Below are 25655 nucleotides of genomic sequence, written 5' to 3'. Positions count from 1 at the left end.
TGGTTGCATGACACCTAAAGAGCTGGTCCTTAGCTTTTAGGGTCTTGCACTCAAAAAATGCAGTATTATGGAGAGTTCATGGCATGTGGACCTTGGCTAAGCACTTGTTTATTCTAGTGCCACCAATCTGATACGTGGTAGTATGTGCTGCTCTTGTATTTAAGGATATCTAACTAAGACACCTCCTTCAAAATAGGCTCTCCCATGAACTCATGATGCCCAGGATCCACTGGAGTAAAGTTACATCCTGGAAATGGAATAAGCGATTGCAACAGAGGAGAAATTCCTTACCCGTCCTCTTTTTTTCCCCCTTGTCTTGTCTGCCAGTCTCACATTAATGTTAAGAAGGGACAGCACTTTTCCATTGTCGTGTTCTGTTAATTTACTGCAGAGGAGGATTCTGTGGAGCTAAATGAACCAACAAGCTTGTTTAATTAGAGGGTGTGATATCCTTATAACTTCCTCTGCTATAGGTAACAAGAAGAAAGAAGTGCCCTCTCCATTTGTATGCCTTGGTACAGGAAGCACTCAGAAGAGACCAGGTTATTGGCTAAGATGTGTCTGTTGTTTGCCTTTCAGGATAGCATTCTGTTATAGCTACTGTACTGATGATGTGACTACAGCAGAGATCACAGTGGGAAGAGGCCAAGGTGCCAGGCCTCAGTAATCGGATTCCTCAGCATTGTTAAATTGGTCTGGAGGCCTCATTCCAGTTCTTGCACCAGGGTCTGTGCCAGCCCTGCTGAGCCCCTGATATGGACTCGGGAAGGTTCTCATCCAGCAAAAGTGACTCATGTGTCCTTTGAATTGCCCTATCCCAGCACTGAATCCAAACCATTAAGCATATAGCAAGGGGCAAGTGCGCACTTGTACATGGTGCTGGAATACCAAATTAACCTCTTATTGGGAGTCTTTTCCCTCTTAGGAGAGAGGTTTCTCATAGGAAGACTCTTTTTTTTTCCTGCCTCTGTAACTTTGCAACCAACCTTTATATGAAGAGTTAGAATATGGCAAAGTGGCCATTGGCATCTCCTCTGGCAGCAGTGAGGCCCTAGAACTTGGGTTTGGTGAATTTGGCAGTGTCACCTATATCCAAACCTGCTCTGGCAAAGCAGAAATGACTAAGGTGAGGCCTCTGACTGTTTGTCCACTTAATGCTGGGTAATCAACTTTAAACTGATAAACACACAGGGAGAGATTCTAATTCACATTTTGATCTTTCAGCGATGTGGTAGATGGCTTTTATTTCAGCCTGTTTACTGCATGTCTTAATCAGCTCTTTAATGAAGACCCAGCAGCATATCCACAACTTCCCTCTAATTTTACAATTTTTATAATGAGAGTTCTTGAAGTGTGAAAAGTGTTCTCTAGAAATTCAGACAGCATCTTAAATTGCTTTTAAAGGAGCAGTACGCATGCTTCTTCTGTCTCTGTCATTTGATGAGGTTTGGATCCTGAGGAGAAAAAAAAAATCAATCAGACTATTACAGCAAAAACTGAAGCAAGAATCGCTTCAGAATTTCCAGAGGACTTTCCAGTGACCCCATGGAATTTCAATGGATTCCCCCAAAGCTTCTATCTTCTTACTTAATCTTTTGACTCAAAAAGAGGTTTTCCATCACTTGATAGAACAAGTTTAGTTGGTATCTTATTTGTCAGAGATATTTTCAGAATTCTAGTGTGGGGAGGATGGAGGAGGGAGGAGAGCATTTTTTGTTTGTTTTGTTCCTAAGTCATATCTCTAGACCAAAATCTCCAGAGCGCTTCTGAGAACTAGAGTTATCTAGTGAACTGTAGGTCCCTCTGTGCAGACAATGACCTTCTAAAGCTTCTGAGATACCACCCTACTTCCTCCCTTTCTTTTCTTGTCCCTTGCTATCCTTCTTTATCTCATTGTTCAACTCACACATTTCCTCTCCTAAGGACAGGGGAGTTGGCAAACTGCCTGTTGCCCTAATGGCCTCTGTTTGCCTTGTATCATTGCAAAGGAATGCATGAATTCTCCGTAAGGTATGTACTATCTCTTTGTGTATTAGGCTCTCACTACCTGCTTTCATAACTGGTCATTCAACCAGAATTGCTATTTTACATATCTAACATTTTTGTTCACTTGGATTACCTCCCAAGATACAGAGCTCATTTTAATGAAGATCCCAAGGGTATCCATCATGAAATATTACTCCAGCTTGCTTTGTAATACATGAAAACATTATGCAAGGGAGCAAACCAAAAGCCATAGATGATACAAAAGAGTACTGTCACTGGCTAGAACACCTTTAGGTTAGTAATCCACAGATTGCCTGCTTGAGACTTTCTACATATTCACAAGGTCCCACAGATGGGCCAAGCAGACTACATACAACAGAAGCAGCCCCAGTTGGCAGGGTGCTAGCCTCAACCAAATTTCCCTGCTACTATTTAAATTGTGTCCCATATTGGTGGGTTACACATGTGATCACAAATTAATCCTTTCTTCTCTGAAAATTTGGTTTTGAAGAACAGCTGTGTCTCCCTTCTGAATTCCTTAATTATTTATCCTGTCTGATATGTTAAACCTTTCATTAGTGTGGGTAAATTGCCAGAAGTACACAGAACTGCTTAGATCATGTAGCAAACAGTATAAACATTTGATAGGGACATTTGATGACACTGAATGTTGAGCCAAAATATACTGCAGAACCTAGTACTGTGGGTTTGATGGAGGTAGTTGGTTGGTTGAGGTTGGGGGGGGGGAAAGGTGGAGTTTTGTTGTGCCTTTTTTTTTTCTTTAAAGAAAATTAGTTTGAGAATAGTCACCTAGACTTAAAGAGAAGGAAACCAATTCTGTCCTCATATGGCTTCTATTAAATTTGGATTCTGCATGCTCATATGTTGACTCCAACTTGACTTGAGATAATTATTTCCTATCTTATGTGTGCTTTACATTTTTATATAAAAATGTTATATGAATGTCAGCTCATATAATACTATTCTTAAGAGGATATCATGAGCATGTCCAACATCTTGAAAAATGATTAATACAATGAAGTTGCTTAGGATGATCAACTTAATATGTAGCATATACTGTCATTTACTAGAAATAAAAATTTCACCTCCACCAGTGGGTCTCTTAATAAACTTGTTTTCATTCTTCATCTTCATGAGGCTTGGGTGTTACCAGGCAGATTTCATGTGCTCATTTTCTCACTTACCTCATCGTTCTCATGCTCAGTCAGTTTGAAATAAAACCCCATAAACAAATCCCAGAGCTCTTCAAACTCATCACTTCTGTTGATTCCAGTCTATGAGTTTGGACCGTTGTATTGGCCCTACATGTTGCAGTCTGGGCAATCTAGCTGTCTCTGTTCCATAAATGCCACTGGAGGAATGATGCTTGGTATCCTAGTTACTTGACTTTTTGTGGCCTCTCTTTGCTGAACTGGCCCAAAGTATATTTATTCCACAGCATTGGTGCCCTAGGTTTGTTAGCTTTCTTATTTATAGGATTGGGGCGGGGGGAGAATAAAAGAAACTACTAACCTAGGCTAACAAGAAATCCCTTTGTTATAATATGTTTGAGTCGAAAGTTCCAAAGCTATAGGAGACGAGGGTATAAAACCAGGTTTCTAGAGTGGAAAGAAGAAAAATGTACCCTATGGTACTGCATGTGGTGTTTCAAATTCTATTTCTCAAAGACTTCACAGGATAGAATTAGTAACTATTGAATCACATGGCTGTGAGGTTTCACAGTTTTATTTCTGGTCAGGAAGCCTTCAATCAAAGAAAAGGTTAGACCTATGGAAGGCCTCCTGCATTTTGTTTCATGAATGTTTCCTTGACACACATGTAATTTTGACTTCATGGGCCTGTGCAGTGTGCCAATGACATGACCTGAAGATGGCTAGCCAAGTTAATAGAACTGAAACTGGTTAGTGGTAGGTTTTTGGTGTTTTTTTTTTTTCTTAGAACGATGGGCTACATCAGATATCATCTTAGTAATAAAACTCGAAGTATATATGGGATAGAATTGTGAGATGTTTCAGTATAACCTAAAGAAGACTTGACATCTGCCTTTATGGATTCTAGGTTCTGGTAAAATTAAATAAGCTGTTAACCAAATTTCAATGTTTCTTCTCTCTCTCTCTCTTCTAATTAATTGATTAATTAATTACTTTTTTTCCCCAGTGTTTTATCTCTGGCCACTCTGCAGTTGCACAAGCTGTCCCCTATACTAGGAATAGCCTTCTTCCTAATTTCCACCTCTCTGAATCCTGATCTTTGTCAACATTTAGCTTGGGTGCCTTCTCCTCTGTGAAGTCTTCTCTGATCTTTCCAACTGTTAATGCTGTCTCCTTCTATAGATTAACTTGTAGTCAGTTATTTGTGTACATGTACTTCCTTCCAGTAGAATGTAAGCTTCTTGAAAGTAGGTCTTGGCTTTTGTTTAGGGGGAGGGTTTTTTTTCCCCATTTGTTTGTTTTGATTTTGTATCCCCAGGACCTATCAATCATAATGTCTTATATATAGTAAATACTTAATAAACGAGTGTTGAATTTGAGGTAAGGCTCTTGAAATTCTTAATACTGAAAGCCTATAATAAGCTAATTTAATTTTGCAAATAGTTGGCCTTAAAATTGCGTGAGACATCAACCTGTGTTCATAAAATATTTTTCCATTGCCCAGTCTTATCGGGGGTATTCGGAGATTCTCCAGGAGAAGTATCAAATAAAATTTCAAATGTTTAGCACCTTTGAGTTCAATGTTTTGGGTTTCACAAAGGAACCCTATATTTGAGTGTGTCCATGTGTCCAGAATGTAAATGTAAGCTTAAAAATATGTACTATTAAAATATTTTCAAGGTCTAATGAATAATTAGAATGGTTTTCATGTCATGTAGGTCCAAAACATGGATAGTAGATTGTTTATGTTTTAAACCATCTGTTTGTTATATCTGCATCAAACTGGCCTGGTAAGATCATAGCTGTTCTTTGGAGTCTAGTTATTTGCAAGCAACTTGACATCAAGGGGATTGGTGTTGTCTTGCATATTTTAAGTTTGATTTGTAGATTCATCTCATGACCTTTTGGTAGTTCAGAAGCTTCCACTTCTGCTTTTGCTTTCACCAATTTCATACCCAAGAATGAAATATTACTAATATCGTTACTCCAGTGTTTTTTTTTAATTATAGAGGTATGAGATGGAAGGATTTTTTTTCTTAACATCAGATGATTAGAGCAGACCCATGAGCATTTTTTTTACCTCTAAGGGTTACTGCTGTTTCCAATGATCAAATAGACAAATATTCACAATTTATTTCTCATCTTTTATTTGGTGATTTGACAGAGCATTAAAACCTGCTCTGAAAATGTGTCCTTTGCTGGTTGACGGATAGGTCAATCTCAGTTCTCAATCTCTCCCTCTCTCTCTCTCTCTCTCTCTCTCTCTCTCTCTCTCTCTCTCTCTCTCTCCCTCCCTCCCTCTCTCCCTCCCTCCCTCACACACACACACACACACACACACACAGATAGATAGATACACTTGCACTCATGCTTACATCAAGTTTCAGTTTCTTTGATAGCTTAGTCCATGCTAGTGATTTCTGTTTTCTTCTCTATGACAGCATCTGTAGAAGAAACATGTCTGAACAAAGGCAAAATGTCTCTCAAAATAGGCTGCATCCTGATTTCCGTTCTTGGTGGTGAAAACATCAGATTGAAGGCCATTCAGCTGTACCTGATGTTTGTTCTTCTCTGCTGCTTCAAGATTAACCTCTTCTGTGACTCAGTGCTGCTTTTGAGGAAGAGACAGCAGCAGCATTAAAGCTAGAACCCATTAGAAAGGCACTCTCCTCTTTTTCCATCTTGCTTACTTTTCTGTGTTCATAACCCTTTCATCTCCTTGGTAGCAGAACATCTACACTTACTGGTTTGGGTTTGCATCTAGACTTTAGTTTTCTCAATAATAACTTCAGAAGACACCAGGATGTTGAAGAGTTTTGCATTTGTGTAGACACACACACACACACACACACGAATTATGAAGCAACCAGTGCTGGAGGGGCCCTGGCTTCCTATGGAAGAACCTTAGTTTTTGTTGTTGTTGTGCAAACCCGTCTCAAACTTTCCAAAGGACACACAGCAGAAAGCCTTTTGTTGTCTTATTTCTAAAGGCCTGAAGTTTTTAAGGGAAGAGATTTTGTTTTCCTCCTGGCTACACAATGGAGCTTTCAGAGAACCCCTTTTAAAAGGAATAGCTACAGCCTTTGTGTTGAAGGGTGTGTCTGTTGGCAGGGTCTGCTGATGCAGACAGACTGGCTGGTGATTAACAAAGGTCATTAGACTTTGGAATCTGGCAAGCAGAGTCAGATGGTATGTCTTCTGTGTGTGGAAGGACGACTCCCAAGAGGCTGAGGCTTTCTGGAGGTTTCCCCCCAGCCCCCCTGCTTTAAGAGCTGTTGGACAGTCTGGACCAGGATCTTCCTCCTTCTCTGAGCAACACGGTGTGGCTGGGACTAATGAATGAATCGATCAGTCATGGGGCTTAAAAAGAACCTTCCGAGATCTTTGTGAATGCTATCTGAAGGAAGAGAAGAGAAAGGTGTTCATTTTGATAGCAATGGAAACAGTTAATTCTTTGTTGGGAAGAGTGGAGTACCCGCTCTGGCCACACACTGCTCTCCTGGTGCTGATTTCTTATATCAACCTAGCAGAGTCTTGTCTGCTGGAGATGGAACTGAGATAAGTGAGGCCATGTTGTGCACGGACGAAAAGCTAGGAGCCTCTGAGTGCATGAGTTGTCTGAGCTAAAATGGCTGCTCCTGAGTGAGGCTCAGAGGACTGGGACAGCTTAGTGAGTCTTAAAGCTTCAGTGACGCAGGAGCTCCTATCTCTTGAAAGTGTGATAAACACATTCTGCAGAGCTGTGGCTTGTTTGGCTGAGATGAAAGGACTCAGCTTGGGGGATGGGGAGTGAAAACTGGATGATCTGCTTTTCTGTAAAGTGCTCTAAATGCAGGAGTCGTCTGTACCATGGAAAAATTTGTTTTCAGGTCTAATGGACTGTGCAAAAGGAGACATGGGGTGGGGCTTCGGTCCCTGCTGTAATTTGATCCAGAGCAGATAGCAACCTCTTCCACACAATTTGGGCTGGTTGCTTAGACATAAAAGCTTGAGGATCTCGATTGTGGCAAGTCTGGCAGCTGAAAAGAACCTAGGGTAGCATTCTCTCTTTTTTTTTTTAATTGAGAAAGGAAGAATTACTATGTGCAAGGGGAGAAGGTAAATAGCAGTGTCTCCTGTAAACTCAGCTTGTCCAGAATTGAACTTGCCAGGAGTTATTTTAGCAGGCTATCAGGAGGAGCAGCCCTTCATGTAAAACCATGATGCCATGCCCACTTGGGATACATTGACATCATATTACAGGACTTGGATTCTGCTATAGGAATCATTTTATCTTTTGCAATGAGCACGTGGAAGTTAGCTTCAAGAAAGATTGTTGGCTACTGTTTTGCCCCTTTAGACCACTCCAGTTCTAGATTAGAGAAACCCAGTGGGGCATGTGGGAAGTAGTCCATTCATTAAAGTAATAGCTTTTCAACTGTGCCTAGGAATTGTTTAAGGGTGGGAGGACCTTTTACCTCCCTAATACCTTTGTTCAGTTCTCCAGATTAGGAATCTTCATTGAGTTAATGCAAAGTGAGCTATAAATTTAAAAGGCACACTTAGTGTCAAAATGGATATGGTTGGACAAAGGTCTTTCTTTCACAACATTCTCACAACCTTTTAGATCAGGATTCACACTGCATGCTTGTGACAAGGAAGGAAGGGAAAGGAAGGGCTGTTCATGTGATGAAGCATAATCTTTTTTAATAAAACCAAGATATAATTTTCAATCTGGAAACCCCATAACTCTCTAACATTGGTGCTGCAGGAATTTATGAGATCTTTGGACCCAGTTTTAGCCTGGGAAATCTTCAGATACTGGAGAGGTTGGTAGGAGAAGACTGACATTCTGTTGCTTCTGTGTGGAGGAAGATACTGCACAATTAGACCCAAATTAGATCTTCAGAGGTTTTTTTTTTTCCCTCCTAAGAATTGTTCACATACTGAAAAATTATAAAAATACTAAGCTTCTTCATAGACTCTTCTAATGGGTGTAACTTGATTTAATGATAAGCAGTATAATTTCTTCTGGTCCTCAGTTTCTTGATTTATAAAAGGAGGTTAACTAAAGATTTCCAAGGTCCTTTCTGGTTCTAAAATTCCATAACTAAGTTTTAAACAAGTAGAGAACCTCATGAGCTAATTAGAAATCCAATAGGGAAGTTCAGGGATCAACAAATGTCTGATGATGTAAGGACTTATTTAGTACCAATAGTCTGATGCTGTCAAAATTATAGAAGAAGTACATTTGACCAAACCAGATACAAATAGCTGCTTTGTTCCCCCTAACCCTTAGTGTTATCAGATTACTGTCAAAGGGGGCACCATCACCTATGATTATATGTACATATATGTATGAGGGAGCCTAGGTATACTTGGTAATATGGCCTCAGAGGCACTCCGAAATGTATTCTTTTCAGCTAATGGATATCCATTTAGGATGGCCAAACCACCCTAAGGTATAGAAGTAATGTGAGTTATTAATTTTTTTATGTCTTCTTTCAGAATTTTCTAATGTAAAGGAATAAACCCACATCATGGAGGTACTGCAGTGTGATGGCTGTGATTTCCGAGCCCCATCCTATGAAGACCTCAAAGCTCATATTCAGGATGTCCATACTGCATTTTTGCAACCAACAGATGTTGCCGAGGACAATATCGAGCCACGCTCTGGATCTGTGAATGCCAGTAATCGGACAGAGATGGAATTTTCTACTGTAAAGGATGAGTTCACAATTGCAGAAGACATATCAGGTAAATCTATACTTATCCGAATCTATATGATCTACTTGAGCTGCTTCGATTTATTTTTAGGCTACGTTCTTGATACTGATGGGACATTATCTTGTGTGGTACCTCCTCCGTGAGGCATTGAAATGATTCTCTTTGTTGTGTTATCTCTTCCTATTCTTGTCCACACACACTGCAGTACTGTCTAACTAAGCTCAACTAGTCATGGTTCTCCAAACACATACCTTAAACTTATTCAACTTTTTTTTTTTTTGCCATTGCTTCCATCTGGGATAGTCTTCCCTATATATCTCTGCTCATTGAAATTTTACCCATCCTTCAAAGTCTAACTTAAATTCCATTTCCTCCATGAATTCTTTTCTGTTCCCTATCAGCACCATATATATTCTCCTTCTTCTAAGTACATTTTGCCCCTATTCAATTATCTTTTTCAGCCTTGTATTACAATTATCTGTGTTCATATCTCATTCCCTCTATTAGAGTATAAGCTCTTAGGTAACAGAGACTGCCTTTTACCCATCTTTATGCCCCTTCCTCCACCTTTAGAGTCTTGCCAATGTCTCCTTTGCCCATAGTATATGCTATAAATGTTTGTTCAAATAAATCAAATGTCTTCAGAAATTACAGAATGAGTACAAGATTCCTGAGACTTATATTTAATAGATAAGTAGGACACTTTTGTAGGTAAAATCACTATGCCCTAATTATCATATTTCATCTTCAGCTGTTCGCAGTGAAATGTGTAGGAATCTCTGCTCAGAGGTCAGCCTTAAGGGCATCATCATGAAATTGTAGGTAACTTTCAGTTTTGAAGAAAGGTTTGGAACATGATCTCTATAAATAAAGAACAACCAGAATGGTCCTTCTTCAAAGACTTCCTCTTGGTGTTTCCTCATGGATTCTCTGAGACTATACCATCAGTGCAGACTATCTAGAAAACTCTATTTAGCTAGAAAGTCCTTGAGTAAGGGCCCAGAAACAGATTGTGTGTCTGTTATCCAAGGAATAGAGCAAAATTGAGAGGGACTCATCAGTAGAAGCTGGCCAACCGGGTGTGAGTTGCCACAGAAACTCACAAAAGGCTGTTTCCTAATTCTTAGAGAGCTGGTGATCTTTATCACTTGAGAGAGTTTCTATATAAAGAAATCACAGGTCCTCGAAGTATAATTGGAATGGCATTGATTCCATGATGGGATTTCTTATTGTTTTGTTTTCTTTTTTTTCTCCTTGTCTCCGCCTTTTACTTTAGGTCAGAATGCAGCTGCAATGGGGACTGGAAGTTACTATGGTCACAGCCCAGGATATTATGGCCAGCACATTTCCCCTCATCCCAAGCCAACAAACAAGTTTTTTCAGTGCAAGTTCTGCATTCGTTACTTCAGGTCAAAAAACCTCCTCATAGAGCACACTAGAAAAGTCCATGGTGCACAAGCTGGTGGAAATTCACTTGGGCCCTCTGCCACCGGATCCTTGAATTATAACATCATGATGCATGAAGGATTTGGAAAGGTTTTCTCTTGCCAGTTTTGTACCTACAAGTCGCCAAGGAGGGCCAGAATCATCAAGCATCAGAAGATGTATCACAAAAATAACCTGAAAGAGACCTCTGCTCCCCCATCCACACCCCCTTCATTATCTGACCCTGTGGCTGCATCAGTCTCAGTACAAGACCCCTGCAAAGAACTTCCAGCCGAGGTGGTAGAGCGCAGTATCTTGGAATCCATGGTTAAACCCTTGACCAAGTCTAGGGGCAACTTTTGCTGTGAATGGTGTAGCTATCAGACCCCCCGTCGAGAACGCTGGTGTGACCATATGATGAAGAAGCATCGGAGCATGGTCAAAATCCTATCCACTTTGAGGCAGCAACAAGAAGGAACCAGCCTACCTGATGTTCAGAAGAGTTCCCCGAGTCCTGTCCCAAATTCCAGCTATGTGTCCATGAATGCTGCCAGCCGTGAGATGCCCAATGCCAATGTTTCTAGTTTCAGAGGCTCCATGGGCAACTCGCTCATTAGATCCAGTTCTTCTCCAGCTTCTAAATATTCTCCCGTGTCTTATCCTCCAATAAAGCCTAAGTCACCTCACAATTCTGGCCTAGTTAACTTGCCTGAGAGATCCCGTTACGGAATGGCTGACATGACAAATTCTTCCACTGACCTGGAAACTAACAGCATGTTAAATGATTCTAGTTCTGATGAAGAATTAAATGAAATAGACAGTGAGAATGGCTTGAATTCTCTGGATCACCAGACCTCAGGACTGTCTGCAGAACTGATGGGATCTGATGGGAACAAATTATTGGAAACAAAGGGGATACCTTTTAGAAGATACATGAATAGGTTCCAGTGCCCTTTTTGTCCTTTCCTTACCATGCATCGACGTAGCATCTCCCGCCATATTGAAAACATCCACTTGTCTGGAAAGACAGCCATCTACAAATGTGATGAATGTCCATTTACTTGCAAGAGTTCGTTAAAACTTGGAGCTCATAAACAGTGTCACACAGGTACGACATCTGATTGGGATGCTGTAAATTCCCAAGGTGAAAGTATTTCTGCCTCCCTAAATGAAGGCCCGATGTCTTATGAAAGTGCAAGCATGAATGGTAGGAAGGCGGGAGTCATGCTGGAGACCCTGCAGCAGCAGCAGCAGCAGCAGCAGCAGCAGCAGCAGCAGCAGCAGCAGCAGCAGCAGCAGCAGCAGCAACATCAGCAATCACAACCGCAGCAGCCACAGCAGCCGCAGCCTCAGCAGCAGCCCCCGCTGCCGCAGCCGCAGCAGCAACAGCTGCCCCAGCCGCCGCCGCCACCGCCGCCGCCCCCGCCACCACCTCCACCATCACAGTCCCAACCTCAACACCCTTACAAATGTACCATGTGTAATTATTCCACGACAACTCTGAAGGGGCTCCGGGTCCATCAGCAGCACAAACATTCGTTCTGTGACAATTTGCCAAAATACGAGGGGCAACCCTCAAATATACCATTGGAAAGCGAGACAGATGGCCACACCTCTTCCAGCAACACTGTGAAGAAAAGTCAGACCTCAATTCTTGGCCTGTCATCCAAGAATAACTTTGTCGCCAAGGTTCCTAGGAAGATTTCAAATGATTTCCCTCTAGATTTGTCACCGGTAAAGAAGAGAACAAGAATTGATGAGATAGCAAGCAACCTGCAGAGCAAAATTAACCAGACCAAGCAGCAAGAAGATGCAGTGATCAATGTGGAAGATGATGAAGAGGAGGAAGAAGAGAACGAGGTGGAGATTGAAGTCGAATTAGACAGAGAAGAGGAGCCGGCTGAGTCGATGTTGGACGTTCCCAGTTCCTTTGCAGCTCAGCAGATATGGGCGAGAGAGAGTAACGATCCTCAGAAAGAATCCAACTTCAGAAATGTGCCGCATGACTATAATGCCACCAATGGGGCGGAGATCGAGCTGACTCTCTCTGAAGACGAAGAGGACTATTACTGCTCTTCCGTTAACATGAAAGATCACCAGGGTTCAAATACGGCTCTTCTCAACAGCCAGCCCAGTATCTATGGTGCTGATCACAACAACGAAAGTGCAGAATTCAGTGACTCTGGGAGGCTTTACTATTGCAAACACTGTGACTTCAGCAACAAATCTGCCAGAAGTGTCAGCACCCACTACCAGCGGATGCACCCATACATTAAATTCAGCTTTAGATACATTCTGGATCCCAACGATCACAGTGCAGTGTACAGATGCCTTGAATGCTACATCGACTACACCAATTTTGAGGATCTGCAGCAACATTATGGTGAACATCATCCTGAAGCAATGAATGTACTCAACTTCGATCATTCGGATTTGATCTATCGATGTCGTTTTTGTTCGTACACGAGCCCGAATGTTAGAAGCCTGATGCCGCATTACCAAAGAATGCATCCAACTGTTAAAATTAACAACGCCATGATATTCTCGAGCTATGTGGTGGAACAGCAAGAGGGACTAAATGCTGAGTCCCAGACCCTGAGGGAGATTCTGAATTCTGCTCCCAAAAATATGGCCACTTCTACGCCGGTGGCTCGTGGGGGTGGTGTGCCAACTGCGTTTAGTAAGAACACTCCTTCAAAGACTTTCACTGCAGAATGTGAAAATCAGAAAGACCCTTCGGTCAACACCGTCGTCGTTTATGACTGTGATGTGTGTTCGTTTGCGAGCCCGAACATGCATTCCGTGCTGGTTCATTATCAGAAGAAACACCCTGAAGAAAAGGCTTCCTACTTTAGAATCCAGAAAACCATGCGCGTGGTGTCTGTGGACAGGGGCTCTGCCCTTTCTCAGCTATCCTTTGAGGTGGGTGCTCCAATATCTCCCAAAATGCCCAACATGGCTTCCCCACCCCCCCCACAACCCCCACCATCAGACCTCAGCACTGAGCTTTACTACTGCAAACACTGTTCATACAGCAATCGGTCAGTTGTGGGGGTGCTTGTCCATTACCAGAAAAGACATCCAGAAATTAAGGTTACTGCCAAATATATCAGACAGGCCCCTCCTACAGCAGCTATGATGAGAGGGGCCGAGGTGCCCCACGGTGCTTCACGGCCACCTGTTTCCATGCAAAGATTGAACCGAGGCAGCTCAGAGAGAGATGTTCCTCCTGTGGAGAATGAGATGTTCTTTTGCCAGCACTGTGATTATGGGAACCGGACGGTCAAAGGAGTGCTCATTCACTATCAGAAGAAGCACCGGGACTTCAAGGCCAACGCGGATGTCATCCGACAGCACACGGCCACTATTCGGAGCCTCTGTGACCGCGGTCAGAAGAAGTCTGGTGGCTGTATGCTCATCCCTTCCTCAAGTACAGAACGGGAGAAAGCAAAACTCCGAGCTCTTAAGTGCAGGCAGTGTTCCTACACCTCTCCTTACTTCTATGCACTGAGGAAGCACATCAAGAAAGACCACCCCAGCCTCAAGGCCACAGTTACTTCCATTTTGAGATGGGCATTTCTAGACGGCTTAATAGAAGCTGGCTATCACTGTGAATGGTGTATTTATTCGCACACAGAGCCCAGCGGTTTGCTTCTGCATTACCAAAGGAGGCATCCCGAGCATTACGTTGACTATACATACATGGCAACGAAGCTTTGGGCAGGGCCAGATCCATCCCCTCCTTCCCTTACGATGACCGCTGAAGCCAAAACTTACAAATGCAGGGACTGTATTTTTGAAGCCTCTTCCATTTGGGATATCACCAATCACTATCAAGCTTTCCACCCTTGGGCTATGAATGGTGACGAGTCTGTCTTGTTGGATATCATCAAGGAGAAAGATGCTGCTGAGAAAGTCATCACGCCTTCTGAAGAGCTATCCAGCCAGATCAATTGCGAAAGTAAGATGATCTCCTCCCTTCCTGAGCAAGATACCGAATGCACAGAGGATGCAAGACTTTCCCCAGAAAAAAGCATCCAGTTGACCTCAGCTAACCCTGCCATATCCTCCACCCCCTATCAATGCACGGTATGTCAATCTGAATATAATAACTTACACGGTCTTCTCACCCATTATGGCAAGAAACACCCAGGCATGAAGGTGAAAGCCGCAGATTTTGCCCAGGACATAGACATCAACCCCGGTGCTGTTTACAAGTGCAGGCACTGTCCCTACATCAACACCCGCATCCACGGAGTCCTTACCCACTATCAGAAGAGGCATCCGTCGATCAAGGTGACCGCGGAAGATTTCGTGCATGACGTGGAACAGTCCGCTGACCTGACCCAGACCGAGGTGGAGGAGACGAGCAGGATTTTCAAGCAGGGGTACGGTGCTTACAGGTGCAAACTCTGCCCTTACACTCATGGCACTTTGGAGAAGCTCAAGATTCACTATGAGAAGTATCACAACCAGCCAGAGTTTGATGTGTTTGCCCAGTCCCCGCCTAAAGTGGCCGTCACCCTGGAGCCCGAGATGCCAGCAGCAGAAGTCAGCCCCTCCCAAGCCCCCGCCACGGACGACGAGGTAGCAGAAGTGTCTGTGCCCGCCTCCCATTTCTCTGCTTCCCACCTGGTCTCCCACACCGTATTCCGGTGCCAGCTTTGCAAATACTTCTGTTCCACGAGGAAAGGAATCGCCCGACACTATCGAATCAAGCACAACAACGTCCGGGCCCAGCCGGAGGGGAAAAACAACCTGTTCAAATGCGCTTTGTGTTCATACACCAACCCCATCCGGAAGGGTCTGGCGGCCCACTACCAGAAGCGGCACGACATCGACGCTTACTACACCCACTGCTTGGCGGCCTCGAGGACGGTGAGCGACAAACCAAGTAAGGTGATCATCCCCTCTCCTCCCAAGGACGACTCCCCTCAGCTGAGTGAAGAGCTGAGGAGGGCAGTGGAGAAAAAAAAGTGTTCCCTCTGTTCCTTCCAGTCCTTCAGCAAGAAAGGCATCGTGTCCCATTACATGAAGCGTCACCCTGGGGTGTTCCCAAAGAAGCAGCATGCCAGCAAGCTGGGTGGTTACTTCACCGCCGTCTACGCCGACGAGAATGACAAGCCAGCCCTGCTGGAGGAGGAGCAGCCGGAGTTCGAGAGGCCTGAGCTGGAGACCCCCTCCGAGGCTCAGGAGATCGAGTGGTTGCCCTTCCGCTGTATCAAGTGTTTCAAGCTGTCCTTCAGCACCGCGGAGCTGCTGTGCATGCATTACACCGAGCACCACAGCAGGGACCTGAAGAGAGACTTCGTCATCCTGGGGAATGGCGCCCGCTCTCTGGGCTCTGCCTTTCAGTGTAAGCACTGCGATAGTAGACTGCAAAGTATGGCAGAACTGACCTCACACTTGAACAGTCACAATGAGGAATTCCAGAAGCGTGCCAAACGTCAGGAGAGGAGGAAACAGCTTTTGAGCAAGCAGAAATATGCAGATGGTGCTTTTGCAGATTTCAAACAAGAGAGGGTAAGGATATGTTTTGATTTCCCTTCCCCCAGGAGGCTCCTCATTACTAGTGCCCACATGCACTTCTTCATTGGCAGCCAAAACTGCTACAGGCTTACTAGTGACTTAGCATGCCAGGGAGCTCGATAAGTCAATTAAACATCTCAAGCTTGATTATGCCCCCATCTCTGTGCCTCACCCCTCTCTGCGTCCCCATCCCTCTCCCTCAGACTCCTCCCAAGCTCCCTGGGAGGTTTTTGTTGATTTCTATTTATTTCTTTTCTGCCAAGTAACCTCCTTATCTGAAACCTAATTACACACAGCTTTCTATCATAAGGCAATTGTGGGCTGCCTCTTGATTTCATTAGCACTCCTCAGCCATGTCTTGGTCATCACTTTTCGATATAAGATATGAATTTAACTTCTCGACTGGTAGTTCACCAAGAAGATCACTAATGCTGTACTTAGGCCGCGTCTCAGCTGCACAGTTAGCATTGGTTTGAATCAGGTAACTTGGTGGCAGTGAAGATGAAGCTTCTGCACAGAAATATCCTCTACTCACTTCCATTCAAGTTGGAAAGTATGTTGAATCCAGACACCTTATGTAGTAGGCAGCGTGCCTTGACTCTTATGAATTCAGTAGGTATCCCTTGATGTAAAAATGCTAATCTGCTTTTAAAAAAAAAATACACCAGTAATTACAAGAGTAATTGGCAGAAAATGTGAGAGAGCTCAGAATACTGATGCTACCAATGTATTTTGCCAGCCTTTTGGTCACTTAGAAGAGGTGCCAAAGATCAAGGAGAGGAAAGTTGTGGGATACAAATGTAAGTTCTGCGTGGAAGTGCACCCAACGCTCCGCGCCATCTGCAATCACCTCCGCAAGCACGTCCAGTACGGGAATGTCCCTTCAGTGTCAGCTGCTGTGAAGGTGAGAACTCTTGGAAAGTTCTGGATGAGCATTCTTGTGTGTGAGCGAGTCTAGTTACTTATTAACTGCATTGCTAAGTAAGAACCTCTTCAAGTTTGAGAATGCAGCCATTCTCATGTGATGATTGGATTTCATTGTGAGTTGCACTTCTTCATCCCACAGGTGCAGAGAAGGAAGGATTTTTTTTTTAATCTTGTGATTGAGTCCATTATCTAATACTGCCCCCCCACCGCCAGGCAGTTAGTTCTGTGGCAGACAAAAGGTCTGGTTCTTGGAATGACAGGTTCTGGGTCACCTCTTTGCCTGGATCTGATGCATATTGGTGTATGCACAATTATTTCCTCTTCTAAGATGTCCAAGCTTTTAGGATGAATAAATCAGAGAAATTATCATCGTCATCATCATCATCATCATCATCATCATCACTGCCATCTTTGTCTTCCCGTCGCTTACCATCTTGTCCTCTTCTGGCTGAGAGTGCAGAGTCTTTTTCTTAGAGATTCATCATTGTGCTTTCATACCCTTGGCAGCAAGAGGTTCTTGAGAATTAATACATCCGTGGTAGAAAGTCTTCAACTCACTGTTGGCCTTGAGAGCCTTTTGGCCTGGTCTTTATCTTAATACTTTTCTCATCCCTGAAGAGTGACTATGCCTTCTTCCTCCATCTTCCCCACCCCACACTTTTCCTGTATTTGCTTTTGAGTAACGTTATCCTAGTTAATTGCTTCTAGTTTTTCTAGTTTTAAAGTCGTTGTCATTCCAGGTTGGGGCACTTAGCTTCTAGGACACTGGCATGCACGTTGTCATTGCTCTTTCATGTTGCCTGGGCAGCAGGAAGGCTTGCTCCTGAGTCTTCATTTCTTCCTCAGGACCCATGCTTCTTATCTTGCTTCTTATCTTGACATCAGCGAAAAGCTTCTGTTCCATTCTTTTGAAGACTAAGACCGAACCCAGGGAGCCCGGGATGCTCACCATCTGGAAAGAACAAATTCTTCCATCCTAAGTGCCCCAGCCTTGTTCCACAGGGAGGTCTTCTTTATAAGGTTTCTTTTCCGAGCACCACACCCAGAGCTAGTTAGTTAGATAGACTTGACTCTGAAATATGGGTGACTTACAAACAAACTTCAAAGCTACCAGATCTTCCATAATTCTTCCAGTTGGGAAATGGTCAGTGTTTACAACCTAGGCAAAAGGATTCCTCTCTAGGGAGGCTTTCTTTGCTCTTTTCATGATGGCACAGATATTCTTGTACACTAAGAGCAGTTTCTGAATATTTTCTTCATTACCACTTCTTTCTTGAGCTCCACTTAAAAGAGTTGTAGGTATGCAACGCTTTTCAAATAAGCTTGAAATGTATACTAGTTCAGACAGGAACATATGTAACTTTATTTTTTTTTTTAGAGTGGGCAAGAAATGAGGTGAAGGCCTCCTGCTTTCATCAGGCTTATTAATATGCTCCAGAGCACTTTTCTCACACATTTTCAAAGGTAACAGAAACACATCAAGCTTGTTTTCCTAAAGACTCCACAGCACAAAGAGATACCATTTGGGGCTCCCTTCCAAATGGAGCTGGAAATGTAGGGAAATACTCCTTGGGAAATAAAGCTGATGAATTGGGAGAGTGAAGGGAAAGGAAGAAAAACTTGAGGAGACACCGATGGAAATTTATTTTGGTGGGGCATGTGTGTACGTGTGTGTGTGTGCGCGTGTGTGTGTGTGGTTTTATTTTTTAGCAGGAGGCTGAAGAGTCTTCAGACTTATTTCTGGACGGCTCGAAGGAAGCCAAAGATGCCAGCGGGTTGCTGGACCAGGTGGATGGTGAACACTGCTTAGTAGATGGAATGTTGGAAGATGAAACCCGGCCGGGGGGATACCATTGTAGTCAATGTGACCGAGTCCTGATGTCCATGCAGGGGCTGCGTTCTCACGAAAGGAGCCATTTGGCATTGGCCATGTTTACCCGGGAGGACAAGTACAGCTGCCAGTACTGTTCCTTTGTCTCTGCTTTCAGGCACAAGTAAGTTCTTCTCTTTAAGGGGAGTTAATGGCTGGCGGGGAGGCTGGAGGCTTTGTAGCGTGTGGGAAATGAGGTGTTATGAGAATTTGCCACTTGATAGAAGTATTCCTTCATCTGAAGATCCAAGAACTATGTATGAAAGGAAATTGGCATTTGGGGATTTGGGGAAGAAAGGAAAAAGGAAATCGGCCTGGGTGGTGAGATATCTGTGTTTTGATCCTCTCCCAGAACTGCAGAGGTAACCTAGCTGGACCTTGGGTAAGACACTTCCCTAGTCTGGGCTGAGTCACTTGCTTCATCTATACAATGAGGGGCTTGGACTAGATGAATTACAAGGTGCTTTTCACCTCTAAAAGCTCTCTCTTTAAAAGTCCCCAAGGAAGAGTGTCAGATAGACAGGATGTCATCCGTCACAGCTTTGAATCATAGCCTCATAGAGTATGAGTGCCAACAGGGACCTTAGTAATAATAGTGCATACCTCACAGGGTCGTTATGAGGATCAAATGAGATAATATGTGTAAAGCGCTTAGCACGGATGCTTAAAAAATGCCTGCTTTCTTTCTTTGCTGAGTGCAGGACTCTTTCTACCACACCTTGAGGTCGGCGTTTGAGGGTCTCAGAGCGGGTCACATTCTACAGCTTTGGCCTAGGCCAAGTAGCTAATGGCCTCATCAAAGACCATACAGTGGATCTAGAACTGGCAGGGACTTTGATAGTTCATTAAGCTCATTTTATAGGTGAACCCAGAGAGGGTCAGTGACTTGCCCTAGGACACACAGTTCTAGGTGGTAGAGCAGAGATTTGAATCCTGGACTTATGAGTCCAAATCCAGAGCCCTTTACATTCTTCTTCTCTCCCCCCGGGTATGAATTGGGCAGGGTTACTAGTCAGTGTTGCATTCTGATATTCATGTCCTGCTTGTAAGAATTATAAATGATGTTTATTCTCATGTCAGTAAGAAGAAATGAAATTATGGGCTGCTCATTAAAGACCATAAAGTGACACTTGGCAGCCATCAGTAGGCAGGAGGAGGCAGTGTTTCTTCTGGGGTTGCACGGTAACCTATATCTCACGATACTTGGGAGTCGGGAAGGGAGGAAAACTTACAACCTTATAACTCCGCTAACGGATTCTTACCGACATGTGCTAACAGTTCAGGGCATGAGCATGAAGGATTGTGAGCAGTTCTATTATAAATAGTAGCCTGCTTAAACAGTAAGCAGATTCATTCCCATATCAGCGATTTAGAATGGGGTTTAGTTCTGGGAGGTACTGATACAAATTAGTGCTTTGCATACCTTATTTATTTGCTAGATTTATTATTTTCCCTAGACCAGTAATTGTGATGTTGCACTGTGGGTCCTTTATAATGAAATCGTTTCTGTATAAAATGTCTCTGTGAAGACTGATGTACAATAAATCTGGTTGTGTTTATCAGGTCATATTCACTGTAATGTGTTAAGGTACTGAAGGAGATGGCCAAGCTTCTGGATCTCTCATTGTCCTCCCTTAAAGACTTTCGTGTTGTGTCCCAGCATTAGCGCAGACCCTGGGCACAAAGAGGATGGGTAAATGACTTTCAAATTGGGGACAATGGGAAAACCCCTCCCTCCCCACTCTAGTCTCCATGCTCAAACTGTGGTTTTCTATCAGCCATTTCAAACCAAAGCATTTCTCAAAGTCCCATTCTCCTTTCAAATGTTGACGGACTGACAAATGTACCATACATAACTTGTGCAGGAGATGGAAAATCTGGGCTCCTGTCTGATTTTCCTTGATGCCCTAACCTCTCCTGAAGAGGTTTTCCTATTGTGTATCAGGGAAAATAAAAGCGAGGCTCTGCCATGGTATACTCCTATTCCATCTCCCTTGTTCCCTCAAAAGTTTCCCTTCTGCTTTTGCTCCCTTCTGAACAGATAAGCCACTGGACATTCCCCCCCTTCTCCAGTCTATTGTTTGTGAGGGCCACCATTGGAGAGTAACAAGCAGTGGTTGGAACAGCTTGTAAATGGGTCTCCTTGAAAAAGGGTAATGAGAAAATATAGCATGTAATGTTTAGTGGCAGCTGACAATTTTTAATCCTATTATTTCCCTTTTCTGCCTCCTCCACACAAAGCCTGGATCGCCATATGCAAACTCATCACGGACACCATAAACCGTTTCGCTGCAAACTCTGCTCCTTCAAATCCTCCTATAATAGCCGCCTGAAAACCCATATACTCAAAGCTCATGCTGGTAAGGTTCTGAAGACAATCATTCTCACCCCATTTTGTATGCTCATAGTAGGTGCTCGACAAATGCTTGTTGAATTGAATTGTTTGTGGAATTTAATAAGTTTCAAATTCGACAGTGTTTAATAAGACTTTAAAAAAATTGTCATTAGTCCCATTATGTTTGCTTTCTTTTTTAATCCTGAAATAACTTAAAGCTCACAAACCACAGAGCCCCAGCCTTTAGTCAAGCCTTTAGTCAAGAGAAGAGCTTCTCTAAGAGACCTACCTTGCACCTCTGGGAAAAGCAGCATGGCATTACAAAAAGAGAATTGGATCCAGAGTCAGAGGACCTAAATATCGAGCCTGGCTTTTGCACTGATTACCTCTGGGACCTTGGAAAAGTGACTGCCCCTCTCTGGGTCTCAGTTTTCTCAACTGTCCATTGAGAAGGTCGGATTACAAGATCTCTAAGATTCCTTCCAGTTCTAAATCCTATGACACTATAAAGTGCTGAGAATTTTCATATGCATTGGAGATACTCATCATCAGTGAAGTTCTAAGACCAAAAGAAAACTCAATCAGTTAAAAAATATTTTTTAAACCATTCTTGTGTTCCTAGATACAGTAATGTAAAACTGACCGGAAAGAACATTTTGTGTCACTGGTGAAAGGGAACAGAGAGGACTGGAGCAGGGAGGGGAACCAGCCAGCCAGATAGGATTCTCTTACTCAGAGAAGAATAACCATCGGAGTTATTGCAATACAGATTTATGACTGTGAGGAAAGTTGTGCCATTCTCTAAACTTTAGCTAGTCACTGTAAGGCCGCATTTCAGATAGATACTTTTTAAGGGTATGATCTTTTTTTTTGTTTTGTTTTTTGTTTTTCAGTTTTTTTGTTTTGTTTTTTAGGCCATTGGGGTTAAGTGACTTGCCCAGGGTCACACAGCTAGTAAGTGTCAAGAGTTGGTCTGAGGCCGGATTTGACCTGAGATCCTCCTGATTCCAAGGCCAGAGATCTATCCACTGCGCCACCTAGCTGCCCCTTAAGAGCATGATTTTGAGAGTAGAGTTCATTTCTTCAAAAAGCCTTCAGGTGAGAGGTTAACCAGGGGTGAGCAACCTGTGACCTCGAGGCCACGTATGGCCCTTTAGGTCCTCCAGTACAGCCCTTTAACTGGTTCTGTGTAGTTTGGATTCAGTCAAAGGGCCGCACTTGAGGACTTAGAGGGCCACAGGTTCCCCACTCCTGGTAGACACAGGAAAAAGAGAAGTAAAAAAAGAAGGACGCAAGGTGGATTGAAGGAGGTTCCATTCAGTGTTCCCATGGGAAATCAGATCTCTTTCACTAGATATCCAACTGAATGAACTTCCAAAAGAGATCCTTCCTATTTATCTGTATCCATAATACCTTGAACCCTTAGGACTCTGGACCCTAAGCAAGGGTAGGTCTGATGAATTGTGTGACCAGAAGTAAGTCATTTGAGTTTCAGTTCTCTTGTCTGTAGAATACAGATAATAATACACTTGCTACCTCACAATGTTGTGAAGAATTTGATGGGTAGTCCATAAAATATACATATCTATGTGAAGGGCTGTTATTTTTGGTAGTAGCAGTAATCTATTCATTAGATAGGAAATTGCCTGGAAATGCCCAGTTCTGTAGTCTTTGAAGTAATGTGATATAGTAGGAAAAGTATGGGGTTAAAAACCAAGGGAAGTGAGTTCTACCTCTGACTGTGTAACCTTGGGATAATTCACTTTTATTCCCTTGGTCTCAACTTACTGAACTGTAAAATGTTGATAATAACAGTTATACACACTATCCTATCTTTTGAGGAAAGTGCTTGGTAAATATCTATTTATTTATACATATGTGTATTGTTGTCCTTTAATCTTTGTGACCCTATTTAGGGTTTTCTTGGCAAAGATACTAGAGTGGTTATCCCTTTCCTTCTACAGCTCATTTTACAGATGAGGAACTGAGGCAAACAAGGTTAGGTGACTTGTCCAGCATCACCTAACTAGTAAGTGTCTGAGGCCAGATTTGAACTCAGGAAGATGAGTCCTCCTGAACCCAGGCCTGGCACTCTATCCACTGAGCCACTTAGCTGTCCTTTATATAATACATACATAAAAACAGAGAGAGACAGAGAGAGAGAGAGAGAATGTTCACATTATATAGTAGTACTGTTGCTTAGATGGAAGACTGTCAGCCCAAAGTAATGAAAAGAGCGCCAGTCTGAGAACCAAGAGAATGGAGCTCTAGCTCCAGTTAGGTGACCTTGGGGAAGTCACGTCTCTTCTTTGGAAGGACTTGGCCAAGAGGATGATGTCTGAGTCTCTTTCCAGCAGTGATACTTCTTTGAACATATGATTTCCTATGTCTGCTTCCACTCTGCCTTGTTCAGTAACAGCTGTTCTCAAGGCCATTAGGTAGTACTGTCATCTTAGATGGCGGTAACTGAGGATTCCTGCATGTGGTGGACATATGGCAGTGGTTCAGACACCCCTTTCCCTTCTTTTCTTAGGTAACAGGGAAAGTCAACCCTGAAACTATAATAGTTTGGTTTTTTAAAAGCCTGCAGCATTTAGGATTGGAAAGAACCACAGGGCTATCTAGTTTAACTAGTTCTATGTAGGATTTCCCTTTACAACATTCCTCATTGGGTGATTGTCTATCCTGGAACATTCTTGTGAAATGATATTTCTGATCATTCATCCAGGAAAAAAATTACAAACTGAAATCATCACAAGGAAAGAACAGCTACAAATGTCCTTTTCCCACAGCACCTTTACTCCACACAGAGCATCAGATACAGAATACCAGTAGTTCTAAAATATTGGCCTATGGTTTTTCCAAAAGTTTTAGCTGGATTTTGAATCAAAAGACCTGGGTTCAAATCCCATCTCTAGGGGCAGCAAGATGGCGCAGTGGATACAACACTTGCTTTGGAGTCAGGAAGACCCGAGTTCAAATCTGGTCCCAGACACTTGGATCACTTGATACTTAACAGCGGTGTGGCTCTGGGCAAGTCACTTAACCCCAGTTGCTTCACAAAAAAAAAAAATCCATCTCTGCCACTTACTGTCTCTCTGACACTGGTCAAGTCACCTGACTTGGTCTGTGGGCCTCGGTTTCCTCATCTATAAATGTACTAAATGATCTTGAGTTTCCTTCGTGTTCCAAGTTTGTGATTTTGGGGTCCCAAAGATCTAGTTTAAAACTAGGATACTCATCAATTCTCTTAGCATCATGGAAACAACAAACAATAACAGAATCAGAATGGTGGAGGGTAGAGGTATGTGTGTATGTGTTTCTATATTGAAAATATTTCAATGAGCAGCAGGACGGCAGAATGGAGAGTATGCAGGACTTGGAGTCAAGATAGTTAAAGTTCTACTCCTGTCTGACATTTACTGTATGTGTGACCTGGGGAAAGTTACTTCACTTCTCAGAGACTGTATCTGATAGATGAGTCACAATCACAGATTTTTGATAGAAAGCTTTCAGTATCTGTACCCATGTTAACCCTTTTGCTTACTTACCATGCACAGCTGTGTTTACCATTTAGAACTCTATCTACAATGGGCATGTTTCACTGCTACTGAAAAGTAGTGCAGAGCCCACAGGTTGGCACCCGTTTATTAAACATCCCCACTCAAAGACTCTAAATGAATTCCAGACTGCAAGGTTTGTTTAATGCACCCATTGAAACCCTGACTTCTTATAAAACTAGTAGTCAAGAGAGAAGCCAACACCCAGTTTGGGTCACTGAAACCTTATTATAAGCCAGGACTGAGCTTCATTTATCGATTTCCATCTACTATCTAGTATATCATGTTGGCCTTCACATTTCTGAAGGATTTTAGGTTTTACAAGGTGCTTTCCTCACAAGCCCAGGATGTGGGATGTGTGTATATTACTTATTTAACCACTAAATGAAAAAAAAACTGAGGTTGAGAGAAGTGTCTGACTGTGGTCACACAGTAAATAGTTATCAAAACTAGCATGTGGACCTAAGTCTCTTGACTTCATATCCAGGGTGTCTTCCACCCCACCAACGCTACATGGAGTTGGTTGCATCACGGATGGCCTCCCACACAGGGATATTCTTCCTAGGGGATCTTTGTTTCCCCTTCTTTCAATCAAGTTGGCCTGATACAGTTTTTTCTGTGTCATTTTCTCAGCACTTGTTCATTGGATCAACAAACATTTTTCATGCCCTTATCATCGCAAAGCCATGTCCTAGGTGATTGAGGTGTAAAGGTAAAAAAAGATATGGACCCTGACTTCAAAGAGCTTACTAGATTGTTGCTGTACCAAAAATACACGTACAGATGTACAAATTAAGATAAAGAATACACATCAGAGAAGACAAGCCAAGAAGAGGGGAGCAGAAGACCTTGGTTTAGGGGTTCAGGGGAAAATCAAGGAAGGCCTCACAAAAGAGTTGTCACTTGAGCTAGACTTTGAAGGAAGACAAAAATGATGGGATCATAGATTTTTTGCTAAACGGCAACTTACAAGCCCTCAAATCCAACCCCCTCATTTTATAGATGAGAAAACAGGTTGAGAGAAGTTAAGTGACTTGCTTATGGTCACATAGCTACTATTTGAGTTGGGGTTTGAACCCAGGAATCTTTTTCAGAGATCTTGGGGTAACTAGGTGGTGCAACGGATAAAGTTCCAGGCCTGGATT

The 25655-nt window shown here is 43.0% G+C and overlaps 1 protein-coding gene across 5 annotated transcripts in view; it reads left to right on the top strand.

Annotated features, from left to right (window-relative positions):
- The window catches only part of ZNF462 (zinc finger protein 462), a 155819-nt gene that overhangs the window by 61418 nt on the left and 68746 nt on the right, over window positions 1–25655 (top strand). For 3 of the 5 annotated variants that reach the window (XR_003569141.1, XM_027862753.1, XM_027862756.1), the window contains exons 2-6: window positions 8646–8894; window positions 10141–15812; window positions 16558–16722; window positions 18636–18739; window positions 20857–20975. Coding sequence is in view for 4 of the 5 variants with exons in the window: in XM_027862753.1 (XP_027718554.1) it covers window positions 8678–8894; window positions 10141–15812; window positions 16558–16722; window positions 18636–18739; window positions 20857–20975 (6277 nt within the window). In the remaining variant the exon portion in view is untranslated. Of the gene's footprint in view, window positions 1–6532; window positions 7194–8645; window positions 8895–10140; window positions 15813–16557; window positions 16723–18635; window positions 18740–20856; window positions 20976–25655 lie in introns of those variants that run through there. The other 2 variants (XM_027862755.1, XM_027862757.1) reach the window with 2 other exon arrangements.

Source organism: Vombatus ursinus, unplaced genomic scaffold (assembly GCF_900497805.2).
Source record: "Vombatus ursinus unplaced genomic scaffold, bare-nosed wombat genome assembly UNPS02014770.1, whole genome shotgun sequence".
Classification (NCBI taxonomy): Eukaryota; Metazoa; Chordata; class Mammalia; order Diprotodontia; family Vombatidae; genus Vombatus; species Vombatus ursinus.
This window is presented reverse-complemented; position numbering and strand designations above follow the sequence as displayed.